Source organism: Elephas maximus, chromosome 4 (genome assembly GCF_024166365.1).
Source record: "Elephas maximus indicus isolate mEleMax1 chromosome 4, mEleMax1 primary haplotype, whole genome shotgun sequence".
Classification (NCBI taxonomy): domain Eukaryota; kingdom Metazoa; phylum Chordata; class Mammalia; order Proboscidea; family Elephantidae; genus Elephas; species Elephas maximus.
This window is the reverse complement of record NC_064822.1, coordinates 124,920,606-124,943,361: the sequence shown is the minus strand read 5'-3', so window position 1 is coordinate 124,943,361 and position 22,756 is coordinate 124,920,606. Positions and strand designations below refer to the sequence as shown.

At 41.1% G+C, this 22,756-nt stretch overlaps 1 protein-coding gene across 1 annotated transcript in view; it reads left to right on the top strand.

Annotated features, from left to right (window-relative positions):
* The window catches only part of GNS (glucosamine (N-acetyl)-6-sulfatase), a 41,443-nt gene extending 27,951 nt beyond the window's left edge, over positions 1-13,492 (top strand). The window contains exons 11-14 of the mRNA XM_049883782.1: positions 1,627-1,734; positions 2,732-2,842; positions 4,569-4,729; positions 10,395-13,492. Of these exons, the coding sequence (XP_049739739.1) occupies positions 1,627-1,734; positions 2,732-2,842; positions 4,569-4,729; positions 10,395-10,473 (459 nt within the window). The 3' untranslated portion in view covers positions 10,474-13,492. The remainder of the gene's footprint in view (positions 1-1,626; positions 1,735-2,731; positions 2,843-4,568; positions 4,730-10,394) is intronic.
* Positions 13,493-22,756: the final 9,264 nt, after the last annotated feature.

The following is a 22,756-nucleotide window of genomic DNA, read 5'->3' as shown; positions in this document are numbered from 1 at the left end:
ATTGACAGAGTGAGGAGTCAGTGGCTTCCGAAGCCTCCTGCGACTCATGGCTGCTGAGGCCCAGAGCTGCACAGGACTGTTCAGGTTTCATTGTAGAACAGCAGACTCCCCCTCTCCAGACAGCTGTGGCACTCAGAGCCCAGCACAAGGGTATTGCCCCTTCCCTACTGCAGCGACCAGGCCTACTGAGCGCTGGTCCTTGAGGGCGGCGCTTCTCAAACCAGCACTCGTTAGAAATACCTGTGTGGCTTATTAAACCACAGGTTGCTCCCCACCCCCGTTGAGACCTGAGGATTTGCATTTGTAACAAGTGATATTAATGCTGCTGTTGCCCACACCACATTTTGAGAACCAGTTTTAGAGCAGTGCTTCTCACATTTTAATGTGCATCTAAATCACCACAGAGCCCTGGTGGCTCAGTGGTTAAGAGCTTGGCTGCTAACCAAAAGGTTGGCAGTTCAAATCCACCAGCCACTCCTTGGAAACCCTGTGGGGCAATTCAGCTCTGTCCTGTAGGGTCACTATGAGTCAGAATTGACTTGAAGGCAATGGGTGTGAATCACCATAGGATTTTATTAAAATGCAGATTCTGGCTCCTTAGGGCTAGGGGAGGGCCTGAGATTCTGCATTTCTAACAGGCCCCTGGGTGTTGCTGATAGACCACAGACTAGACTTTGAATAGTAATGTTGTAGACCATTTCAAGAGCACCTCCTAACCTGGTCTCCCTGTCTCCATTCCATTCCGCCACAGGGCTAACTTTTCTAAAGCACAGCCTTGCTTGTGTTACTCCATGCTCAAAAACTTCTTCCCATCACCTTCTCTTCTTCATAGAAAGAAATGTGCAGCCTGATGTTCAGAGCCTTTTCCTATCTGCTTACCAGCCTGCCTGTCCACCCTGACTTTGCATTGCTTTCTTGTTTGAAAGCCATGTTTCAGGAAACCACACTACCAAATGTTCTGCTTCTGTCCTATACCCATGTTGTTCCTTGGATACCAAACTGCCCCTGACTCCTGGATTCTTCCTCTTTTTATCATGTGTGTGCCTGTCTTACACTTGCCCATTTCAAATGGTGCTGCTTCTTTCCTTCTATATCATCAGTGTGCTGTGAAGATTAAATGAGTTAATATATGTATTGTGTTTTCATTCGGAACATCAGGAGGTACTTTGAACCTGTTGTAGTCCTTAGCACAGTCAGCCCTGTTCTGTATTGATTTATTGTCTTTCTGTCTGCTGGGTTATAAGCTTCTTGCGGTATAAGCTTAGGACAGTTCTTGTATACACAGTATTGTGTATTCTAATCTGAACTTTCAGCAATTTGCTGTGTGATTTTAATCCTTGCATAGCTACTTTGTCAGTTTCCATTCCTGACCTGCTTCACAGCAGTAGTCTTAGAGAGCAGCTATTAAATGTTCAAAGCATTTGACCATCACTTGTAAGGGCTCTATAAATACCAAGCACAGCGCTCAGTGGCCTTTATATGCATCTGTTGAAGTCATTCCTTTTAATTTATGAACAGTCCAATTAGTTTTTATTCCTGAGTCCTCTTTAGTTATAGGGTAAATAACTTTGTGATCATTATCACAGTCTGTATGCCTAACAGAAACCACCTTTCTCTTATTTCTAGAGAGGAGCTAGTAATGTGACCTGGCGATCAGATATCCTGGTGGAATATCAAGGAGAAGGCCATAATGTCTCCGACCCAACATGTCCTTCCGTGGGTCCTGGAGTATCTGTGAGTAATAGCTTGGACTTGGCTTAGACAACTTTTTCATTGATAACACAGTACAATGTTGGTCTAGATATGTCAACTATTGAAATCCTTAATCTGAGCTCTGCTCCTCTGTCTTTATCACTTGACTGTGGGTGGTTAGTAGATGGACCAAGGTAATCCAGCAATCCTGAAAATGATGGTGCTGACCTTTTATCAGAATGTGCCCTTTGAATTCTTCCAGTTGTTGTAACAAATCCACCTGTCTGCCCATATTCTTACCTTATCAGTACCTGTGTCCAACCCCCTCCTAATATCTGTACCATTTTTAATTAGAGTTATTATCAGTGGCAACCAGTAGCACCGGGCTTCCCAGCTGTGACCATGCCATCGCAAGTACCATGCACTGGTAGCAGCCAGGCTGGTCAGGGAGGCGGTAACAGCTATGTTGGCCTTGCTTTGGAGAACGGGAAATAAGCTGCTCTTTGTAGCTGGCTCACCTAAAACTGATGTTACGACTTAGTAAAGACACAACCAAAAGTAGAGTAGCGGAGCGGATGCTATGGGAAACATGAAGAAATAAGAGTTAAGTCATACTGGGTGATAGGAATACTCATAAATAACGTAGCTGGAGATGATTCCACAAAGCTTATCTTAGCCTGTGGTATTATCCTTCTCGAACCCTGTAGGAAGATAATTCCTGAGAGTACTTAGAAATGGCTCATCTGAGTATTAATTTCTTCTCTTTACCATACATTTTAAGGGTATTCATTACAAATAATTCTGGTCAGGAGGTTAGTAGACAGGGACTGCACCAATCTACAACCACGTAATCAAGTTAGCCCTCAATAAGGAACAAAGCCTCAGATCTATTTTTGGTTTACTGGTTTGTCTGTGGAAGTTTTCCTAATTTCTGTCAAATGCATGTCCACCTTAAGCCTGGTTGGTTGCCCCCCTAGGTAACTAGGTATTTTTTACTGTGGGAGAAGTATATTCACTAACCTGGTAAATATTCCTACAGCAATGTTTCCCAGACTGCGTATGTGAAGATTCCTATAACAACACATATGCTTGTGTGAGGACAATGTCGGCATTGTGGAATTTACAGTATTGCGAGTTTGATGACCAGGAGGTAAGAGGGACTTCTGTCTGCTACTTCCCCCACCCTTTTTGTTTATTGCCAGTGCTTTGTTCATTAGGCTTGGTGGCATAAGAGCAATTCCCAGGATGCTTCCCAGGGAAGACGTGTTTCTAATCTGTACTTAATCTTAGGTTTCCTTCAGTTCAGAAAAACAATTCTACAAGGCCATGTCTCTCACTTTTCTAACTGCGGTCTTTCTAGGTGGAGTTTTATGCACTACCACCACCCACCAAACACGCACACTTTAAATACACAGTTCACTTTTTCAGAATGGTACATGCCTCGTCTTTTAGCTTCCCTGATAGTTTAGAGTGAACATAAGATGCTTCAACAGAGCGAGCCCTGTTGGGGCATTCTCTAAAAAGCTTACCAGTAACCGACTTGTTCAGAAACTTCTGTTTCCAACACAGAGTGGTCTTCTGATGCCCAAGTAGATCAGCAGTGGGGTCAAAGGCAGAACCAGGAGCTCCATCCTTGGAAGAATGTGGCTTTTAGCCAGCACGGATCAGTGTGGATTATCTCAAGGATCACATAGACTCCAGTCCCTTGCGGTTTCATACCATTTATCAGCCTGTGCTCACCTGCCCCGTCTGGCAACCATATCTTTATGTGGAAGAAACTCTCATCTGTGTCTCTCAGAAATTGACTTGCTCAGCCATTCCATTTGCAGCTCATAAGCACTTTGGACAACAGGCGGGAGCACCTCCTCAGTCTGGGTTAAGTCCCTTCCTACTGAGAAACCATCACAGACTCAGTTCCTGTTCTGCTCACCTCCACATTTATCAGTTTGATAACTACTTTATCAAAGTGATAGTCTAAGCACAGCTATTTGAAGTCATTATAGGCAAAATTTGCCTATTGTCTTCCTAGCCTATCATTTGACTCCAATTTGGAGAAGAACATACAAGCCAGAGGTAAAAAATATACTAGACAGGTCTAATGTTAGACATAAGGAGCCCTGGTGGTACAATGGTTAAGTGCTCAACTGCTTACCTAAAGGTGGGCAGTTCAAACCTACCCAGCACTTTGGAGGGAGAAAAGACCTGGCGATCTGCTTCCATAAAGATTATAGCCTAGAAAACCCTATAGGGCAGGTCTACTCTGTCATATGTGGTCTCTGTGAGTTGAAAATAACTTGAGAGCACCTAACAACAACACTAGACATGATAATTAGAATTGTGTTCTGCCCAGTTGGTATTATACATCTAAGACTGCCTTTTAAAATAGGAAAACCTAACATCTGAACAATACAAGTTCAAGTACTCTCATACCATTTTCAATTGAATCTTTACTATTTTAAGGCAAAAATAAATGTACATATGTTAACTCTCATTTCAGTACCTTTATCACTAAGTCTTGTTTCTGAGACTGCCATTTGAGGGTCCTGCCTTCTGTTCTCTGCTTTAATTACACAAGGTAATAAATATCCTCCCCTGTGCTCCTTCCTGACTGCCTTAAGGCACAGACAGCATGTGCTGGAGGGTCCCTGTCCAGCATGTGGGCTATAGACTTCATGCAATTTAACTCCAGAACAGATGCTCCATTGTCTCAAGTAGGCAGTTTGGCTCTTTGAGGATCTTGAGACCAGATGATATTCTCCAGGGTCTTGGTTTTTTAACTTACCTCCTCCTTTCCCGTTTAGAAATAATTCCCATTAGGTATATTTCTTCAAGCATGACCCATTTTCTTTTTTCCTCCATCCTTTCCTATCTCGTAGGTGTTCGTGGAAGTCTATAATCTGACTGCAGACCCAGACCAAATCACTAACATTGCTAAAACTATAGATCCAGAGCTTTTAGGAAAGATGAACTATCGGCTAATGATGTTACAGTCCTGTTCTGGACCAACCTGTCGCACTCCAGGGGTTTTTGACCCTGGGTAAGTTTTCTTTTTCTTCAATTACTTTTCCAAACTGCCATTAGCTGTCATGCTGTTCTTGCGGGCAAAGGGAGCCTTCAAGATGGGTCCTTTTGGCCTGGAACTGAGCCGTGTTTATCACTTTGCTTTCTAGTGGGATTGCTGTGTCTTAGTACATTAGCCCCTTGTGCTGGGATTGTAAGCTGTTTGAAGCTTGCTGTACACTGCCAGTCAGCTTTAGCTGGAGGCATAGCCCTGCCGTCCTCCCTCCGGGGCTCTTCCTCTTCCCTGCTGTCATCTTGTGGTGGTATCACTTGGTAGCACAGGTGACACCTGGGGCTTCTTTACAGTAACCTTTGGCCCAGTGCTACACTGTTCCCTAGGGTTCCCAAGGGTATATGCCTTTATTTTAATTCTGTAAAAAACTCAATTATAAAGAAAGGAGAGACTGAAAGGGCTGACTCAAGACGGGGAGAGTAAGTGGGAGTAGGGAGTGAGATGTATGTAAACTTATATGTGACAGACTGATTGGATTTGTAAACGTTCACTTGAAGCTTAATAAAAGTTATTATAAAAAAAAAAAAAAAAAAAATCAGTCATGTATATTTTCAATACCAAAAAAAAAAAAACCAAACCCAGTGCCCTCCAGTGGATACCGACTTACAGCGACCCTGCAGGACAGAGTAGAACTGCCCAGTAGAGTTTCCAAGGAGCACCTGGCGGATTTGAAGAGCCAACCCTTTGGTTAGCAGCCCTAGCACTTAACCACTATGCCACCAGGGTTTCCATATAAGGGAACACCTGTCCCATACAGGCAGCGTTTATGCCTTGTGCTTACAGATTCTACATAGAAAGGACAAAGTAGCTTATCAAAACTGCCAACTCACTGGATAACTTTTAACAACAAAGTTCTGACTTACAGTGACCCTATAGGAGAGAGTAGAACTGCCCCACAGGGTTTCCAAGGCTGTAATATTTTTAATCTTTGTGGAAACAACTGCCACATCTTTCTTCCGACAGAGTGGCTGGGTTCCAAACCACGGACCTTAAAACCCTGGGCAACCAAGGCTCCTTAACGTTTAGAGAAGTTGTCTTTTCTCCAAGACTGTTCAGTTTCAACCTTATTTTAATGCATGATAAAGTAACAAATTATACAATTTGTTGATTTAGGTGAAATGATTTGCGTTTGGGCCAGGAAAAAAAGCAATTAATTCAGCACTAGGTCAGTTATGGAGCCCTGGTGGCGCAGTGGTTAAGTGATCCATTCATGGTTGGAATCCACCAGCTGCTCCTTGGAAACCCTATGGGGCAGTTCTACTCTGTCCTATAGGGTCACTTTGAGTTGGGAGTGAGGGGGTGGGGCCTAAAGGTAGAACAAACCCAAGGCCACCCATTGTTTGTAGAAAACTAGAGTACCACCTCCCAGGGCTAGCAGAACGGAGTGGGAGAGTGATTTTAAAACTTTGCGCCATGCCTGGAATTTTGTTGTTGTGTGCTTTGAACTCTGACTCATAGCAACTCTGCAGGACAGAGAATAACTGCCCTATACGGTTTCCTAGGCTGTAAGCTTCACAGGAGAGAGAAGGTATCCAGGTCTTTTCTCCCATGGAGCCCCTGGTGGGTTCAAACCACTGACCTTCGGTTAGCAGTCAAGAGCTTAACCATTATACCACCAGGGCTCCTATACAATGATATTAACTATTTATTATTATTATCATTATTACTATATACGTTACAACAATAATAGTTGTAGATTTTTAAGGTTTATTATCATGGGTATACCAATATTTATTTGGTCAATCTCCGGTGACACAGTTTGGTTAGCTCGGCTGCTAACCAAAATATTGGCAGTTCGAATCCACCAGCTGCTCCTTGGAAACCCTGTGGGGCAGTTCTATTCTGTCCTAAAAAAAAAAAAAAAAAACTCAATTATAGAAACTTAAATGCTTGCCAGTAAATTTAATATGCTAAATACACACGGTGAAGTAGAAGTTATAAGCACTCAAATTTTGAAATAAATATGAGGCTATAAAAGATGTGTAACTGTCATCTTCAAAGTCAGATCTGTTCCTCCCACTCCTGTCTGTACCTCTTAAACAGTAGCTTTTCAGCAGTAACACTGGGTGTCAGTATCACTGAGTGTCAGTATACCATGCATTTGAGTTGCCTATGGCAAGGAGCCAAATTTGTTTTTGAGTGAAGATTAAAAATCAGACTTTCACTGGGAAAAGATTATTTCTGTTCTTAACACTAATTTGATTGTAGGACAAAGGGAAGAATGTTGTCACAAGTTGATGGAAAGTTGTAACTGATTTAGTCATCTTTAGGTTAAATGATATCTTCAATCTAAAAAAAAAGTGGGGGCAGGGGATGTATGTAGTATAAGTAGAAAAATTGGTGTTGTAGAACATTTATTTAAAAATGTAATAATTTTACATTTAAATCTTATATATAGAACCAAAGGGGCATGGATACCAGTAAATTAAAACTAGGTTACAGTATAGAAAGATAATATTTGTCATTCTTTTATATCCATTTAAATAACTTGTTTAAAATATGGATCATCCTGTTAGTACAAAAAGGTCATTCAGGCATTCTGACTACCCAGCTTTGATCTTTCCTTCAATTTAATGAAATGCATCCCTAGCTCCGTGCCAGTTCCTTGAAATAGAAAGTTTAGTCTCTTAAGATAAAAGCACAAGGCTTCCACCTCACATGTCCTGATTTCACAATTTCCGATAGCAACTTTGCTCAGAATGTTTTATCAAACCAAATAAAGTTAGATGTCTGTAGTAGTCAATGCTGTTAAACCATATACTGCCTGACTGACTCTTGGAATTTTAAGCCAACATCTAACAAAATCTTGACTGGAGGATCAAGGAACTTGTAATTCTTTGATGTCCAAACAGTTTGACCACTCTACTGCTAGAATATGGCAACGCCTGGCATCTGCTTGGCCAGCACAAGGCAGATGCAGCAGCTGCCATGTTTCTTCTGAACATCTGGCCCTGTGTGTTAAAAGGACTCAATCATAGAATTTTTCTAGAGCCCTTAGAGCATGAACAGTTAAATTTGAAATGAGGAAATTGACCTAGGAGTTGTGATTTGGCTTAGAGGTCACCCTGTTAGGAACTAACATAGCTAGGCCTCCTGATAACCCAGCAGAGTTTGGTTTTCTTTTTTTAAGTTGTAATTAATTGGCTGCCCACATTCTAGAAGCTTATAGGTAAGGTTCTAGATGCTAGCTTTGCTGGTGTAAGCCTAAGCTATTTAAACTCCATCTGATTTTCTGTTTTAAATTCCTAGCCCTGGCTTATTCTTTCCTTCCAAACGTTCAGGCCTATAGAATCCTGTGAAATGGGGTTGGCAGACAACATCATGTGGGCCCAGTCCATTCACCACCTGTTTTTCCCATAAAGTTTTATTTAAACACAGCCACACACATTTATTTACATATCTTTTATGGCTTCTTTTCCACTTCAACAACAGAGTTGAGTAGTTGTAATAGAGACTCTATGGCCCACAAAGCCTACAATATTTATTATCTGCCTCTTTACAGAAAAAGTCTGCCAACCTCTGCTCTAAAATAATGCTAAGAGTTTGTCAGTGAAATTATACAAAGCATCTTCTATGACCATAATGCTATAAAACTAGAAACCTGTAACAGAAAAAACAAGCGGAAAAAAAAAAGGAAACTGAATAACACCTTACTTAAAAACTATTGAGTAATAGAAGAAATTAAAAATGAAATTTAAATAATTCTTAGAATAAAACTTAAGAATGAAAACACAACACACCAAAACCTTTGGGACACAGCAAAACGAGTGCTCAGAGGAGTATTTATAGCAATAAATGCACACATCAAAAAAGAAGAAAGGTCCAAAATAAATAGCTTAACCCTACAACTTGAACAAATAGAAGAGGAGCAGCAAAAGAAGTCCACAGTCACAAGAAGAAAGGAAATAATAAAGATTAGAACAGATATAAATAGAAAACAGAAAAACAACAGAATCAACAAGACTAGAAGTTGGTTCTTTGAGACAATCAATAAAATTGACAAACCACTAGCCAAATTGACAAAGGAAAAAAATGAGAAGATACAATAACCAAAGTAAGAAATGAGATGGGTGGCATTACAACGGAACCAACTGAGATAAAAAGGATCGTAAAAGAATATTATAAAAAGTTGAACAAAGTATAACAAAGTTGAAAACCTAGAAGAAATGGACACGTTTCTAGAAACATGCTACCTACCTAACCTGACACGAAGGCAGAAAACCTAAACAGACCCATAACAAAAGAAGAAACTGAAGATGTCATTAAAAAAATTCCCAACAAAAAAAAAGCCCCAGCCCAGATGGCTTCACTGGAGAGCTCTACCAAACACTCAGAGAACAGCTGACCCCAGTTCTGCTCAAACTATTCCAGAACATAGAAAAGGAAGGAATATTCCTTAACTCATTCTGTGAAGCTACATAACCCTGATATCAAAGCCAGGCAAAAATACCAGGAAACAAGAAAATGACAGACCAAGATCTCTCATGAATATAGACACAAAAATTCTAGCTAACAGAATGCAACAGCATATCAAAAAAAAATAATACATCACAATCAGGTGAGATTCATACCAGGGATGCAGGAGTAGTTCAATACTAGAAAATCAGTCACTGTGATTCACCATGTAAATAAAACAGAGGAAAAGAATCACATGACCATCTCAATTGATGCAGAAAAGGCATTTGATAAAATCCAACACCCTTTCCTGATAAAAACTCTCAGCACAATAGGATCCGAAGGGAAATTTCTCAACATAATTAAGGGTATATATACAAAACCAACAGCCAACATTATTCTCAGCAGAGAGAGATCAAAAGCATTCCCCTTGAGAAGGGGAACAAGACAAGGATGTCCATTATCACAACTTTTATTCAATATTGTACTGGAAGTCCTAGCCAGAGCAATAAGACAAGAAAGGGAAATAAAGGGCATCAAAATTGGTAAGGAAGAGGTAAAATTATCCCTATTCGTAGATGGTGTGATCCTGTACATAGAAAATCCCAGAGATTTCACAAGAAAGTTACTGGAACTAATAGGAGGGTTCAGCAAAGTGGCAGAGGAATATTTATAGCAATAAATGCAGACATTTTACCTTTGTCAAGAGCCTGACCTTTAGGAGCTCTTCCTTGCTATTTTATTTGTAGCCAGAGAGGTTAATGGCTTGTCCAAGTTCGTAGCCAAATTCAAATCCATGTCTGAGGTCCACGCCTGTACTCCTAAATGCCACAGTCTGTGTGTCTAACTAAAGGAATGGAGGGCTTTGAAATTGCTGGTAGGGCATTCAGCAAGGGCTAGACTCTTCTATTCGCCTCTTTATACAGTTAGTTCCGCCACCTCCCAAAAAAACCCAGCTCAAAACTTGCCCTCTTCTAAAACCTTCTAAGATTAATGTTACTTGTTTCTTTTCTCCTTTCCTTTCAATTTATACTACATTATTTTGCGCTTGCTGGCCTGTAAATGTTCTTAATTATTTACTAATGTTTTATGCTACAGACTCTCACTGGAATCCCTTCTGGTGATTTAATTGATCCTTTTATAGCCCTTCCTGCTAGCCTTTCCACATAGTAATATTCTGAATAAAATACTCAATGGCCGACTAGAGTTAATGTGACTTTTTTTCCCCCTCCAGGTACAGGTTTGACCCCCGTCTCATGTTCAGCAATCATGGCAGTGTCAGGACTCGAAGGTTTTCTAAACATCCTCTGTAGCGATTTTGCCCAGCCTCTGCAGTTGGATCCTTGCACGCCTCTTTCTGATGAAATGATAGTAGGTGTCTGTAGCTAGTCTTCAAGACCATACCTGGAAAAGTTTCTGCCATTGTTTTAAGTCCTATTTGAAAAAGCAGCCCAACCAGCTGACTTCCTCCTGCAATGTGTTAAACTGTGAACTCTGCCCATTTGTGGGGAGTGGCTGCCCTTGGTCCCTCCATTCAGCTGATAAGGAACACCCCTGAGGTCTTTGTTCTCACCATACCTTTTCTGTCCCATGGCCACCATTCTTGATCCTACCCTGTGTGGTCAAAGTCTGAATTTGAAATCTACTCAGATAAATAGCAATACTTTAGGGCAAAAAGACTTTTTGGAATACAGCTTGACCCAAAAGCAAAGGACTTGCAGAGCATTTCAGATTGAGCACTTCACTATCAAAAATACTACTATGGCTTGAAAAATAACCGTCAGAGATGATTAAGAGCAAGTACGACTGTTTTCAGATGTGTAGAATATATTGGTACATTTCCTACCTATACATCACAATGTGATAAGGTTGCAAATTCAAAATATGTCAATGAAGCTCTGTTCATTATTTTGGAATTCTGGGCTGGTGCTGCAATGAAATATAGCAGTAAGCATTTGGTAAAGGCTCATTCCAGGTAGCTCTTGAAGGTGGGAACCACCTACTCTCCAGTGGCTGCTAACCACATAGAACGCCAGTGAACATCAGGAATAGTGAAGGCATGTCTCTTTCCTTTTGAGATCTGAAAAAAGGTGACTTAGATGTATCAGTATGGGGGAAAAAAGTTAGTGTCTTCTGAGGGCCTTCTGTAGATAGTGCTTTCAGGTTTACAGGTTGAAGGCCTGCACTTGGGATGAACTAAGTGCCTGTCCAGCAGGGTGCCTGGCAGCTGGGTTTCAGTCCCATGTGTGAAGTTGTTTGGACTTTCTGCATCTTGCTGTCATTCTGTTTGTTATAAAAATTTCTTACAGTTGATGCAAAATACCAGCTACTATTGAGCTTGGAGAACCCCAACTTCTCCCCTTTCAGTTAAGTTCTTCCTAAGTTTTTGAAGTCTTCAGCCCCCATTCAGTATTCCTCTGTCAGAATCAGATCTGTTTAGGTGTCCTTTCTGTTTAGGACACCTAGGCTCAAAGACCAATCCCATTTCTACTGTTTTCTTCACCAGAAGGTTAGTTGGTGGTAAAGCAGCAAGGAAGGGGAAAGAGCTGTGGTTTATAACTTGTTAGACTCAGGCGATAAGTGATTTTAGCTTTATTTAAGGTCTTACGTTGAGCTTTAAGCACTCCATTTGTAAGACATGGCCACAAGTTAACTATGCTACCAGAACTTAAGATAGCCATTGGGTTTATTCCTTTACCTCATGTGAACCCAGCAACTGTGGGGGTATCTAGAGGTAAAATAAGCAAGCAAAATGAACACCTCTGCTATGAATGTTTTAGGGAAAGAAATTCCAAAAATTCTGTAACTAAAAGCAAACTAATAATGTTGAATATGGGCATCAGCTTTGTTCTCTGCTTTGGTTCTTAACCTTATAAGTCAACGTCAGCATTAATGAAGGTTGACCATAGTTATTCCCAAATAAAAAGAAACTGACTCTTACCAGGTTTTGGACTATGACATCACATTATTCAGCTTTATGACGCTGGTTCCTAAAAGCACATTAAGTCTTAAAATGAAACAAGTCAGTGGCAATAGTATCTCTGCCCCTGTGCTCTTATATTCAGCTGGCTTCTGTGTGGTGGTGGGATGTGGTGAGACACTCTCTGTGGACCTGTTCTGGTTTGGGTACGTTTCCTACCTAACCTTTGCATAAGCTCTTATTTTACTTTTTCTCTTGGATTGGCATCATTCTGGATCTGTGCTAAAATAATACAAGGAGACCTCAGTTTATAGCCTAATAGACTATAAAATACACTCCACTTCTCAGAATGTGTATATACAAACGAACCACTGCAAGAGGCTTTCCTTGCTACCTTTTTAATTGTGCTGACTTGGAGTTCAATTATTTTCTCTTTTAAGAAGGCTAGGTCCATGTCTGTTGGTGACTTTCAGAATTGTTGTTGTTAGGTGCCTTTGAGTCGGTTCTGACCCACAGCAACTCTGTGTACAACAGAACGAAACTCTGCCCTGTCTTGCATCATCCTCACAATCGTTGCCGTGTTTGAGCCCATCGTTACAGCCACCGCGTCAGTCCATCTCCTTGAGGGTCTTCCTCTTTTTCTCTGACCTGCTACCTTACCAAGCATGATGTCCTTCTCCAGAGACTGGTCCCTCCTGATAATATGTCCACAGTACATGACACGAAGTCCTGTCATCCTCACTTCGAAGAAGCATTCTGGCTGTACGTCTTCCAAGGCAGACTTGTTTGTTCTTTTGGCAGTCCATGGTATATTCAGTGTTCTTGGCCAGCACAACAGAGAGCCATATAACCAGTAAGAATGAACAGAGGCCTTAGGAATGAATAGAGATTGTGTAGTATAAGAGTCCTTATTACACAGCTGTCTCTAAAATACAATTACAAGGTAGGGAGCAACTTTTGAGCATCTTTGAATTTGACAAATGGTGCTGTTGCAAATACATTTTAATTGACAACAACAGGGAGTTTTTATACAAAATAGTAATGATAGCCATGGAAGTTGTACCTTAATCTGTGAGAAATGTTATTAAATTTATCTTTACGTGTCTCAATTAAGGATCAGTGCTTTTTTTAATGAAAGGAGAAAAGTTGTCCCAGTACCCTTTTTCAGAGAAAGCAAAGGATATTTCAAGTGATCCATCAGTGGAAAGAGATGAGTGTATTTGAGTTCTGTCATTTCACTACCACTTAGGCCTCATTGAATTTTGTAAATTTCTATGTTTGCATCATCTGTTCCTAGAAGTTATTCTACCCCAGCTCTGTGTCATCTCAATCATTTGACCTACAAAGTGCCCTTGAAAGGACCCTGTTCACTGCTGCACTTTTCAATGAATTAAAATTTATTTCTGTGTCTAGTGGGAATGTGTCCTTTGTTTTAGTCCCCAAATAATAATTTTGATAAGATGCTTTTTTCCTCGATGCTGTTTAATATTTTAATTGCTCAGTACTGAGGATGGGATATTTCACTATTGGGATCTATAGTCTCTACCCACGTAGCTCATAGACACCTGGTCCGTACAGACCGATAGCCCCTGAATGAAGCACCATGTAGAAAATCCTTCCTGATAAATCTTTATTCATTTACAGCTTTGGAGAAGCAATCTTATCTTGGCTGGCTTTAAAATGGACTGAGCTCACCTTCCAAGATGCTTTGTACTTGATTTCCAATCATGTGATCCATTGCCCTAATCTTAAATGGGTCAGCAAACTTTTTCTTAAAAGACCAGATGATATTTTAGGCTTACAGCTCTGCTGTTGTAGTGCAGAAGTATCCAGAGACAATACATAAACAAATGGCTGTGGCTGTGGGCTAATAAAATTTTACATACAAACACAGGCAGGCTGTAATTTGCCAACCCCTCACTTAATAGGATGCTTTGTATCTTTCCTGTTCTATCTGAAGACAAAGTAAAAAAAACAGGATAATAGAAGACACTCATAAAAGTTGACAGGTAATGCTATCAGAACAGATAATTTGGGTATATCACAATGTCAGGCGCACTGGTGTAGGTCTGGGGTTTGATTTTACTCTCTTTATAAACAAATAAGTTAGCCTGTTTCTGTTTCATGGTTGTTGACAGAAGACTTGAGACTCCTGGGCCGGAGACAAAAGACTATTACAGAACAGCAAGTGGCACGAGCACATCAGTTCACCCTCGCCCTAGGTCCCACACGTACAACGTGTGAAGGTCCTAGATGGATACCTGCATATGCGGTGGGTTTTGTTACAAGAGAGGGACATTAAGCTTGGAGAACCTGCCATTCTGTAGCAACACTAAGCAAGCCTACTCTTTGTCCTGAGAAATATAGTACCTTACTCCTCAAGGTTGCTCACTGCAAACACAGTCCTTAGAAACGGCCCGGGTAAAGAGTGGTCAGGCCCTTGCATTCTCAGCATACCCAAAAAGAACATTCAGGAACACTTAGGCCCATAATGAATTGCTTCCCAACAACTGTCAGCTGTTTAATAACAGGGGATCACCTAGTTGGATGCTCTACCCTCCTCCCTCCACAAGGGCTAAAGAGCTAGATCAGGCCAGGGAACAGTTGTAGACCTAAATGCTTAAAGAAGAGTTCTTTACCCAGGGCCCAAGGCCAAGGAACTGTGTGGGATAAGTAACGAAGACAGGTGCTGGCTGGCCTTTAAGATTTCAAAACAGGAGCCACCAAGACCTGTTGAAGTGAGGGAGAGGGAAAGGATAACACAATGTTATCCTTTGAGAACTACCTAACCTTTGTCTAAATACTGGAGTAAAGGGGGAAATAGAATAGAGGCTCTGTGATTACTGACCACATGAGCCAAACCGTCAACAAGGAGAGAGTTTATGTTCGTAGACTCATAAAATGAAGTAGAGACTCTGCTGGCTCCATTTTTCTAACTTATCCCACCTATTCCCACTAAGGCCGTACCCGGCCCTATAGAACCAGATTCCATACAGAATTGGTCTTGGTTTCATCTTCTACTGCTAATGAATTTAAAGAGCTAGTCATATGTGTACCATATAAAAACTGTTGAGACAACAGCCAACCAAAGAAACCAAGGACGCAGGCTGAAAGCTTGTGCTGAGACCTCTGCTGATGTCCTAGGAGCTACTATGTAAGGTCTAGATTGTGGGACATGGGAAGTAGCTCCTAGAGTACTGTAGAATAGGTGACAGTTCTAAATCTTAGTCTTTGAGAGTAAGATTTCATAGCCACCTTCTGCCATTGAGACTTGAGATCCATGTATGTCCTCTTAACATGAAGCTCCAGTGGAGACTAGCAGGTTCTCAAAGGATGGAGAGATACAAAGGATGCTTTAATTATTTATGTGATTAAAATAGCTCTCTGGGATAGGTATTTTCCTCAGCTTAATCAACCCAAGCTCACAAAGCTAGTCAAAGATTTAGGATTTGGATGAAGATCTGGCTTCAAAGCCATCTTTCTTTTACACTCTGCTTGCTCTGTGGTCTATGAAAGATTTCCCCTCCCAGCACATCATATATCTGAGTACCTACTCTGCCTAGTAGTAAGCTTGGTTATGAAAATATGAAAGAATGGTCTATTCCTGTCCTCCAGGAACTTATTGTGTAGAAAGCTGCAAAGAGAACTTCCCTCTGGTGCCCACACAGAGAAACTACTTTCAGACTAAAGGGTGCTACTATCATTGAAGTGGTTTCTTATCCTATGCCTCATCATGTTGTTACTAGGTGCCTTCGAGTCAGTTCCAACTCATAGCAACCCTGTGCACAACAGAACAAAACACTCCAGTCCTGTGCCATCCTCACAATTGTTGCTATGCTTGAGCCCATTGTTGCAGCCACTGTCAGTCCATCTTGTTGAGGGTCTTCCTCTTTTTTGCTGCCCCTCTACTTTACCAAGCATGATGTCTTTCTCCAAGGACCGATCATTCCTGATAACATGTCCAAAGTATGTGAGACGCAGTCTCACCATCCTTGCTTCTAAGGAGTATTCTGGCTGTCTTCTTCCAAGACAGATTTGTTGTACCACATCATGGCTGATGGACAAGAAGAAAAAAAGAGGGTTCTTCTTGTCACACCTCATTTAACTATTTCCAGCATGGCTATGGTAGCCTGCCTCCAAGATGGTTCCCAATGATCCTTGCATAGCCCCCTCCCACATTGCATCAGGGTTGGTCTCTGTGACAGAATACGATGCAAGTAATGGCATGTAACTTCTGAGGCTAGGTAATAAGAAACATGGCCACTTCCTCCTTAATCTCTTGGATCATTCACTCTGGAGGGAACCTGCCGTCATATCATGAAGACCCAGTGGGCAGGTCCATATGGTAAGGATCTGAGACCTGCAAACAACTGGTCCCTACTTGCCAGCCATATATGTGAACTGTCTTGAAAGCAGACCCTCCATTCCCAGTCAGGACTTCAGGTGACTGGAGGTCTAGTTGACATCTTAACTGCAATCTCATGAGACTCCAAGCTAGAACCACCCAGCAAAGCTACTCTCAAACTCCTGACCCAGAGAAACCATGTGAGATAATAAATATTCAATGTTGTCTAAAGCCACGAGTTTTTGGGTAATTTGTTACATGACAATATATGACTAATACAATGGCCATGGCTGGTTTGCCAAGAGAGAAATTACAGCAGGCCTTTAACCAAAATGCATCCAATTGTAGGTACCTGAGGTGCACCGTAAAGCTGGCCAGTGCTTAAGGCTCAACTTCTGTCCGAGTGGAAAAAAGTCTTAAGTACATTGCATACTTCAAGAGTACCAACACAGGCTCCCAGCTATTGTTACTACAACCCAATAGAAGCTTCTTTGTTAGAATGGTTGCTAAAATGTTGCTCCTCAGCACATGTTGGAAAATATTTTAATGGGCTCTCTTGGCTGGCTGGTTCCAGTCTCAAAGTCTTCTCTCCAGCCGGTCTCCATAACTCAGAGGGGCCAGTGCTGGGGAGAGCAGCAGCTCAGGGGAGGAGCAGCTCTTTGAGCAGCTGCTGCATACCAGGACTCTGGCTGGGTTTCCAAGGCACCTGTTGTGCAAGTCCATCAGTCACTCTTCCCTTGCCTCCTCGCAACGCTGGGAAAGTAGCTCAGGTGCACAATTGATTCCGATCCCGCTAAGTCCCTAAGAAAGTGGCTGCTTTTCAGTCTTTTCTTTCCCAGTCCCCCTATCTCCCAGCCTCTCCCAGATTAGGTGAGCTACAATTTTATTAGGCCTCAGATGAACACAACAACTTGGATTGTTTTTAGCAGTCTTCATTTTGAGTCATCAGGGCAGCCCAGCCTGCTTTTATGTGAATGCTCCCACAGAGAACGAGACCCTGGTGCCCAGTCTGGTCTTCTGCATAGTAAGTGAAAACAGAACTGTGTCCCCGATCATCCTGGCCCCTTTCCTTCTTCCTGTAATGCCACGGGAAGCGCAGTCAAAGAGTTCAGCCAAAGGTGAACACTGGCTGCAGGAAGAGAGGCAGGAAGCTGCAGTTCAGGGTTTCCTGCTAGAAGAGCTCCTTCCTGTCTCAGTGCTACCCTAGTGGCTGTTTCCCGACATGTCTGTGAAACATTCAGTTCCACAAGGTTTGTCCCCTGCAGCTAGGAGAGATACTCAAGGAGTTTAAGTTATGCTCCAGTCTGCAAAGCACAGAACTCTCTAGGGGGAGAATTCACATGCATGGAAACGTGACCAGGAACAAAGGCCAACGCCCCTGCACTCACTGTGCCTACAGGCAGCCTCTGGTTTGGATCATGCAGCGTCACTCCCTGCCTTACCCTGACAGGACAGCATGGGTTAACCCTAGTCCCAGCAGCTCTGAGCATTTTGGCTCTAATTTGTCAGGGAAGAAAGATAATGCTGTGTAACTGTATTTATTGGAAGCACAGGGGAAGGCACCGAATGGTGATCTTTTGGTTATCAATAACCCAAGAATCTTGAGTATTTCGCTTATGACACCATTTCTTTCCCTCAGCATGAATTTAAAGAACAAAAATAAAAACTGTTCTGCTTATCAGATACATCTCCACTGTCAAAAGGTCCCTCTTGGAAATCAGCACCTAGGGTACTTCTAGATGAACTTCAGTGTCAACACGATGGGTAGGCACAAGAGCTTAGAAAACAATCCCACCTTTTATCAGGCTTTATAGCATATGAGGTGCCTTCATGTTCACTAATTTGGTTCTCACAACAGCCCTGTGAAATGAGCACACAGGTGATGCTATCTCATCTCCAGAGGACAAGAAACTGGATTTGATCCAGAAAAATTGCCAATGTCAATTTTAACTCTGCATTTGCCAACGATGAACTCTCAACCTAGGGGAATTATTTAGCCTGATAAAAGTTCTTTTCTCATAATAAAAATACAAGAACGGCCCTGATAGAACATGTTGCCAATAGAAACCAGTCCCCTGTTGTGTAGAAGATTTCATGTAGATAATTTATGAATTCTGCTAGGATGTATCCGTTTATCCTTACAATCTCAGCTCTAAATTACTTCCTCAAGAAAGCCTTCTTTGACTTCCTAGATTATACACTCTTGTAGCACCCAGAACTTTACCTTTACAACACTTAACAGTTTGCATCACCGGGGCCTGATTTCCATGAGAACAGGGACTACAATGTTCTTTCTCACTATAACCTACTCAATGTATGACATTCTTGGGGTGTTTTATAAATATTTGTTGTATGAATCGGAGTCCCTGGGTGGCGCAAATGGTTAAGCACTACTGACCGAAAGGTTGGCAGTTCAAATCCACCCAGAAGCCCCTTGGAGGAAAGGCCTGGCAGTCTACTTCTGAAAGATCACAGCCGTTGAAAACCTATGGAGTACAGTTCTACAATGACACACATGGGGTCACCGTGAGTCAGAATCAAATCAACGGCAACTGGGATTTTTTGGTTGAATGAATGAGATCAAGAAATTAGGTGTTCTAGTCAAGTTCTTTTGATTACAAAGCAAGAACAAACTAATTCAAGTGACTTTAATTTAAAGGTTTATATGAAATATATATATGTATATGTATATATATCACAGACTCCAAGGGCATTAATCAAGATACACTCATCCCTCTGTATCATTATAATTAGTTTCCAAAATGTGGGCTGCTAAAAAAAAAAAAAAAAAAAATTATGACTATAGTCTCATTTTAATAAATGTAAACCCTACTGCGTTTTGAATGATAAAAAGTCAAATGTCAAGTTAGAATGTTACTGATACATGCATGTAAGTCACATACTGCAGATAACTGTAAACTTGTATAAACAAGGAACCAGCAGCAACATCAACACTTGTAATTTGGCAAGCTTTTCAGAGGTTAGGCAAAATTAGGACTGTGTAGGCATTTTTTTTTTTTTTTTTTTAAGGCATAGTGGTTAAGAGCTATGGCTGCTAACCAGAAGGTCAGCAGTTCAAATCCACCAGCCACTCCATGGAAACCCTATGGGGCAGTTCTATTCTGTCCTATAAGGTTGCTATGAGTTGAAATCAACTTAACAGCAATGAGCTTGGTTTTGGTTTAGTAAAACTTTTTTTTTTTTTTTTTTGCAGTCAATAACAGTAATTTCTAAGGAAACTTATTTCAAGGATCTCAAATGTGAACACATCAAGTATTATCTGTAGAATCTGTAGTAATGACACCTCTCCCAGTCCTGATATATTAGTAATTTGCACCAATTACCAATTCTTTTTCTTTCCTGATGAGTTTGACTAGAGGCTTATCAACTCTTATTAACCTTTTCAAAGAACCAGCTTTTGGTTTCATGGATTTTCTATTTCATTGATTTCTACTCTTGCCTCTATGAATGACTTCATTTCTTCTGCTTACTTTGGGTTTAATTTGCTTTTCTTTTTCTAATTTCTTAAGATGGACGACAAAGTCACTGATTTGAGACCTTTCATCTTTTTCTAATATAGGCATTTAGTGCATAAATTTCCCTCTAATTAACACCTTCAGCTGTATCCACGTTTTGATGTGTTTGATTCAGTTAAGAGTACTTTATAATTTCCTTTTTGATTTCTTACTTTACCCATAGGTTATTTAGAAGTAATCTCCCAATATTTGTTTTTGGGTATTTTTTCTTTTCATGGACCTCCTATTTATTTGTGGTCAGAGAATAAACTTTGTATGATTTAAACCATTTTTAAGTTTATTGAAATTTGTTTTATGTCCCAGAATGTGTTGTCTTGTTATGTGTTATTTAAAAACAACGTGTTTCACTGCTGTTGGAGTGTTCTCTGTCAGGTCAAAATAGTTGATAGTGTGGTTCAAGTCTTACATTCTTTGATTTTCTCTCTACTGTTTCTATCAGTCACTGAGAGGTTTGTTGAAATCACAATTGTGAGTTTGTCTATTCATGCAGTTCTATCAATTTTTGCTTCATGTACTTGAATTCTGTTATTAGGTGCATTAACATTTTGGGTTATTCTGTCCTCTTGATGAATTGACCCCATTATCGTTAGGAAATGACCCTCTTTATCTCTGGTAATATTTCCTTTGAATCTACTTTATCTGATGCTGATATAGCCACTCTAACCCAATGCTCTAATTTTCTTTTAATTAGTGCTGCCTGAGGGCTGCTGCCTGGATTCCTTACTTAATTCCTGTTTGCCTTTATATTCTCAGCAAGCATCTTTTCTTGATAAAGTGACTAGATGACATGCCCAATCTTACTTAAAAATCACTTTGAACATTTTCCTTGAGAGCTCACACACACAATATTGGAATTCCTTGCCATTTTGAAAAGAACTGGAACACACCATTTATAGTTCTACCATGAATAAGAGATTTTGAATTTACACTGTTGCCTCCCTGGCCTGCAGCAGAATTCAAGGATTCTAAGTTTTGTCAAGATGCTAAAGTTTTTAAGGAATTCTGGAGCAGCATTTAAGCAAATTTTACTGCACCTGTCAATTGGAAAACCCTCTAGAGCAGCCAGCCCCCAGAACTCCACTCCAGAGAAAGGAAGCACTTAGGGCTAATTAGTCCCACACGTCCATAATTGCTAAATTGAGGGAAGAGTGCTATACCAGGCAAACGCAAACCAGATAGATGCCTTTAAAGGCCAAGGTGCACTTTAATTAAGACTTGGAAACCCTGGTGGCCTAGTGGTTAAGTGCTACAGCAGTTTGAATCCACCAGACGCTCCTCGGAAACTGGGGGGCAGTGCTACTCTGTCCTGTAAGGTCGCTATGAGTCGGAATCGACTCGACAGCAATGGATTTGGTTTTTTGGTTTTTTCCTTACAGATAAACGAACTGTAGGCTGGTTAAAATAACTTCCTCCCAAAACCCAGCTAAATCCCAACTTCTTTTGAAGTTTACAAAACGGTTTGATGTTTGTGTATAAACGTTTAAAGGTTCTAATGCTGGAGGTTTCTCAGAAACAGAGTGGTGGTACTCAAGTTCAGATACTGCCAAGTGCTGTCTCAGAGGAAGAATCAAAAATGTCTTTTGGAAGATGTTACTTGAGATGAAAAAGGTCTGTCCCCTACACTGCCACTCTCGCTTTAGAATTAACAGGGAAAGATTTGCCAAGAAAAACTAAAACAAAGCAAAAAAAAAAAAAAAAAAACCTACAAATGGAATTAATAGCATTTTACAAGAAAGCTGTTTTTTTTAACTGTTTTCCCCTCCCACAAGAAGCGTACTTCTTGTACACTTAATTAAGCAAGTGGTGAGTCACACCAGTAGTAAACTTTATGGTGGATGATCCTTGATGGAGAGAAAAACATTAAATGAGTCAAACCTTTGCAAGCATTTGGTGGCTCCTGCCGACCTCTGACTTCTCCCTGAAGCTGTTATTCTTCTGCTATTGCAGGGACTTGTCTTACCAGCTGCAGTGAGAACACTGGGTTTGCGCTCATGCAACAGAACCTCTCTAGATGAAAACACAATAACTGTTTCCTTCTATGTAACTGAGTATAATCACTTAAATGGAAAGATAAATGGGTAACAGCAACAGAAAGGATGATAAAGGATAAAGCACTGAGGCATTAAGGCTGTCCTCTCATTTCCCACAAATTCTAACTGCACCAAAACAGGCCTGCTTTCAGAGGACCTTTCTATTAGACGCAATCTAAAAAAAAAAAAAAAAAAAACCAAACCCACTGCCATCCAGTGGACCCCAACTCATAGCGACCCTACAGGACAAAGTAGAACTGCCCCACTGGGTTTCCAAGGAGTGGATTCAAACTGCCGGCCTTTTGGTTAGCAGCCTAATTCTTAACTGTGCCACCAGGGGGCTCCAGAGGCAACCTAGGAGGACTTTAATGGGCAGCTTATCCGAAAAATCTGATAGAGCTTACAGGACAAGAGCTTGGAGCAGCAGGGCAGCATGGTTGACTGGACCCAGGCTCTGCCACTCACTCACAGAACGGTCTTGGGCAGGTTGTTGAACTTCAATGTGTCTGTTGTTTCCCTATCTGTAAAATGGGGATATTAACAGCACCTACCCCATGGGGAAGAAAATTAGTTACTACAGATCAAATATTTTAGAATAGTGCCTGGCACATACTAAGCACTATGTATGTTGTTGTTGAGTGTTGAGTCAAATCCAACTCATAGTGACCCCATGTGACAGAGTAGAACTACCCCATAGGATTTTCTCAGCTGTAATTTTTATAGGAACAGATCTCAAGGTCTTTCTTCTGCGGAGCCGCTGCGTGG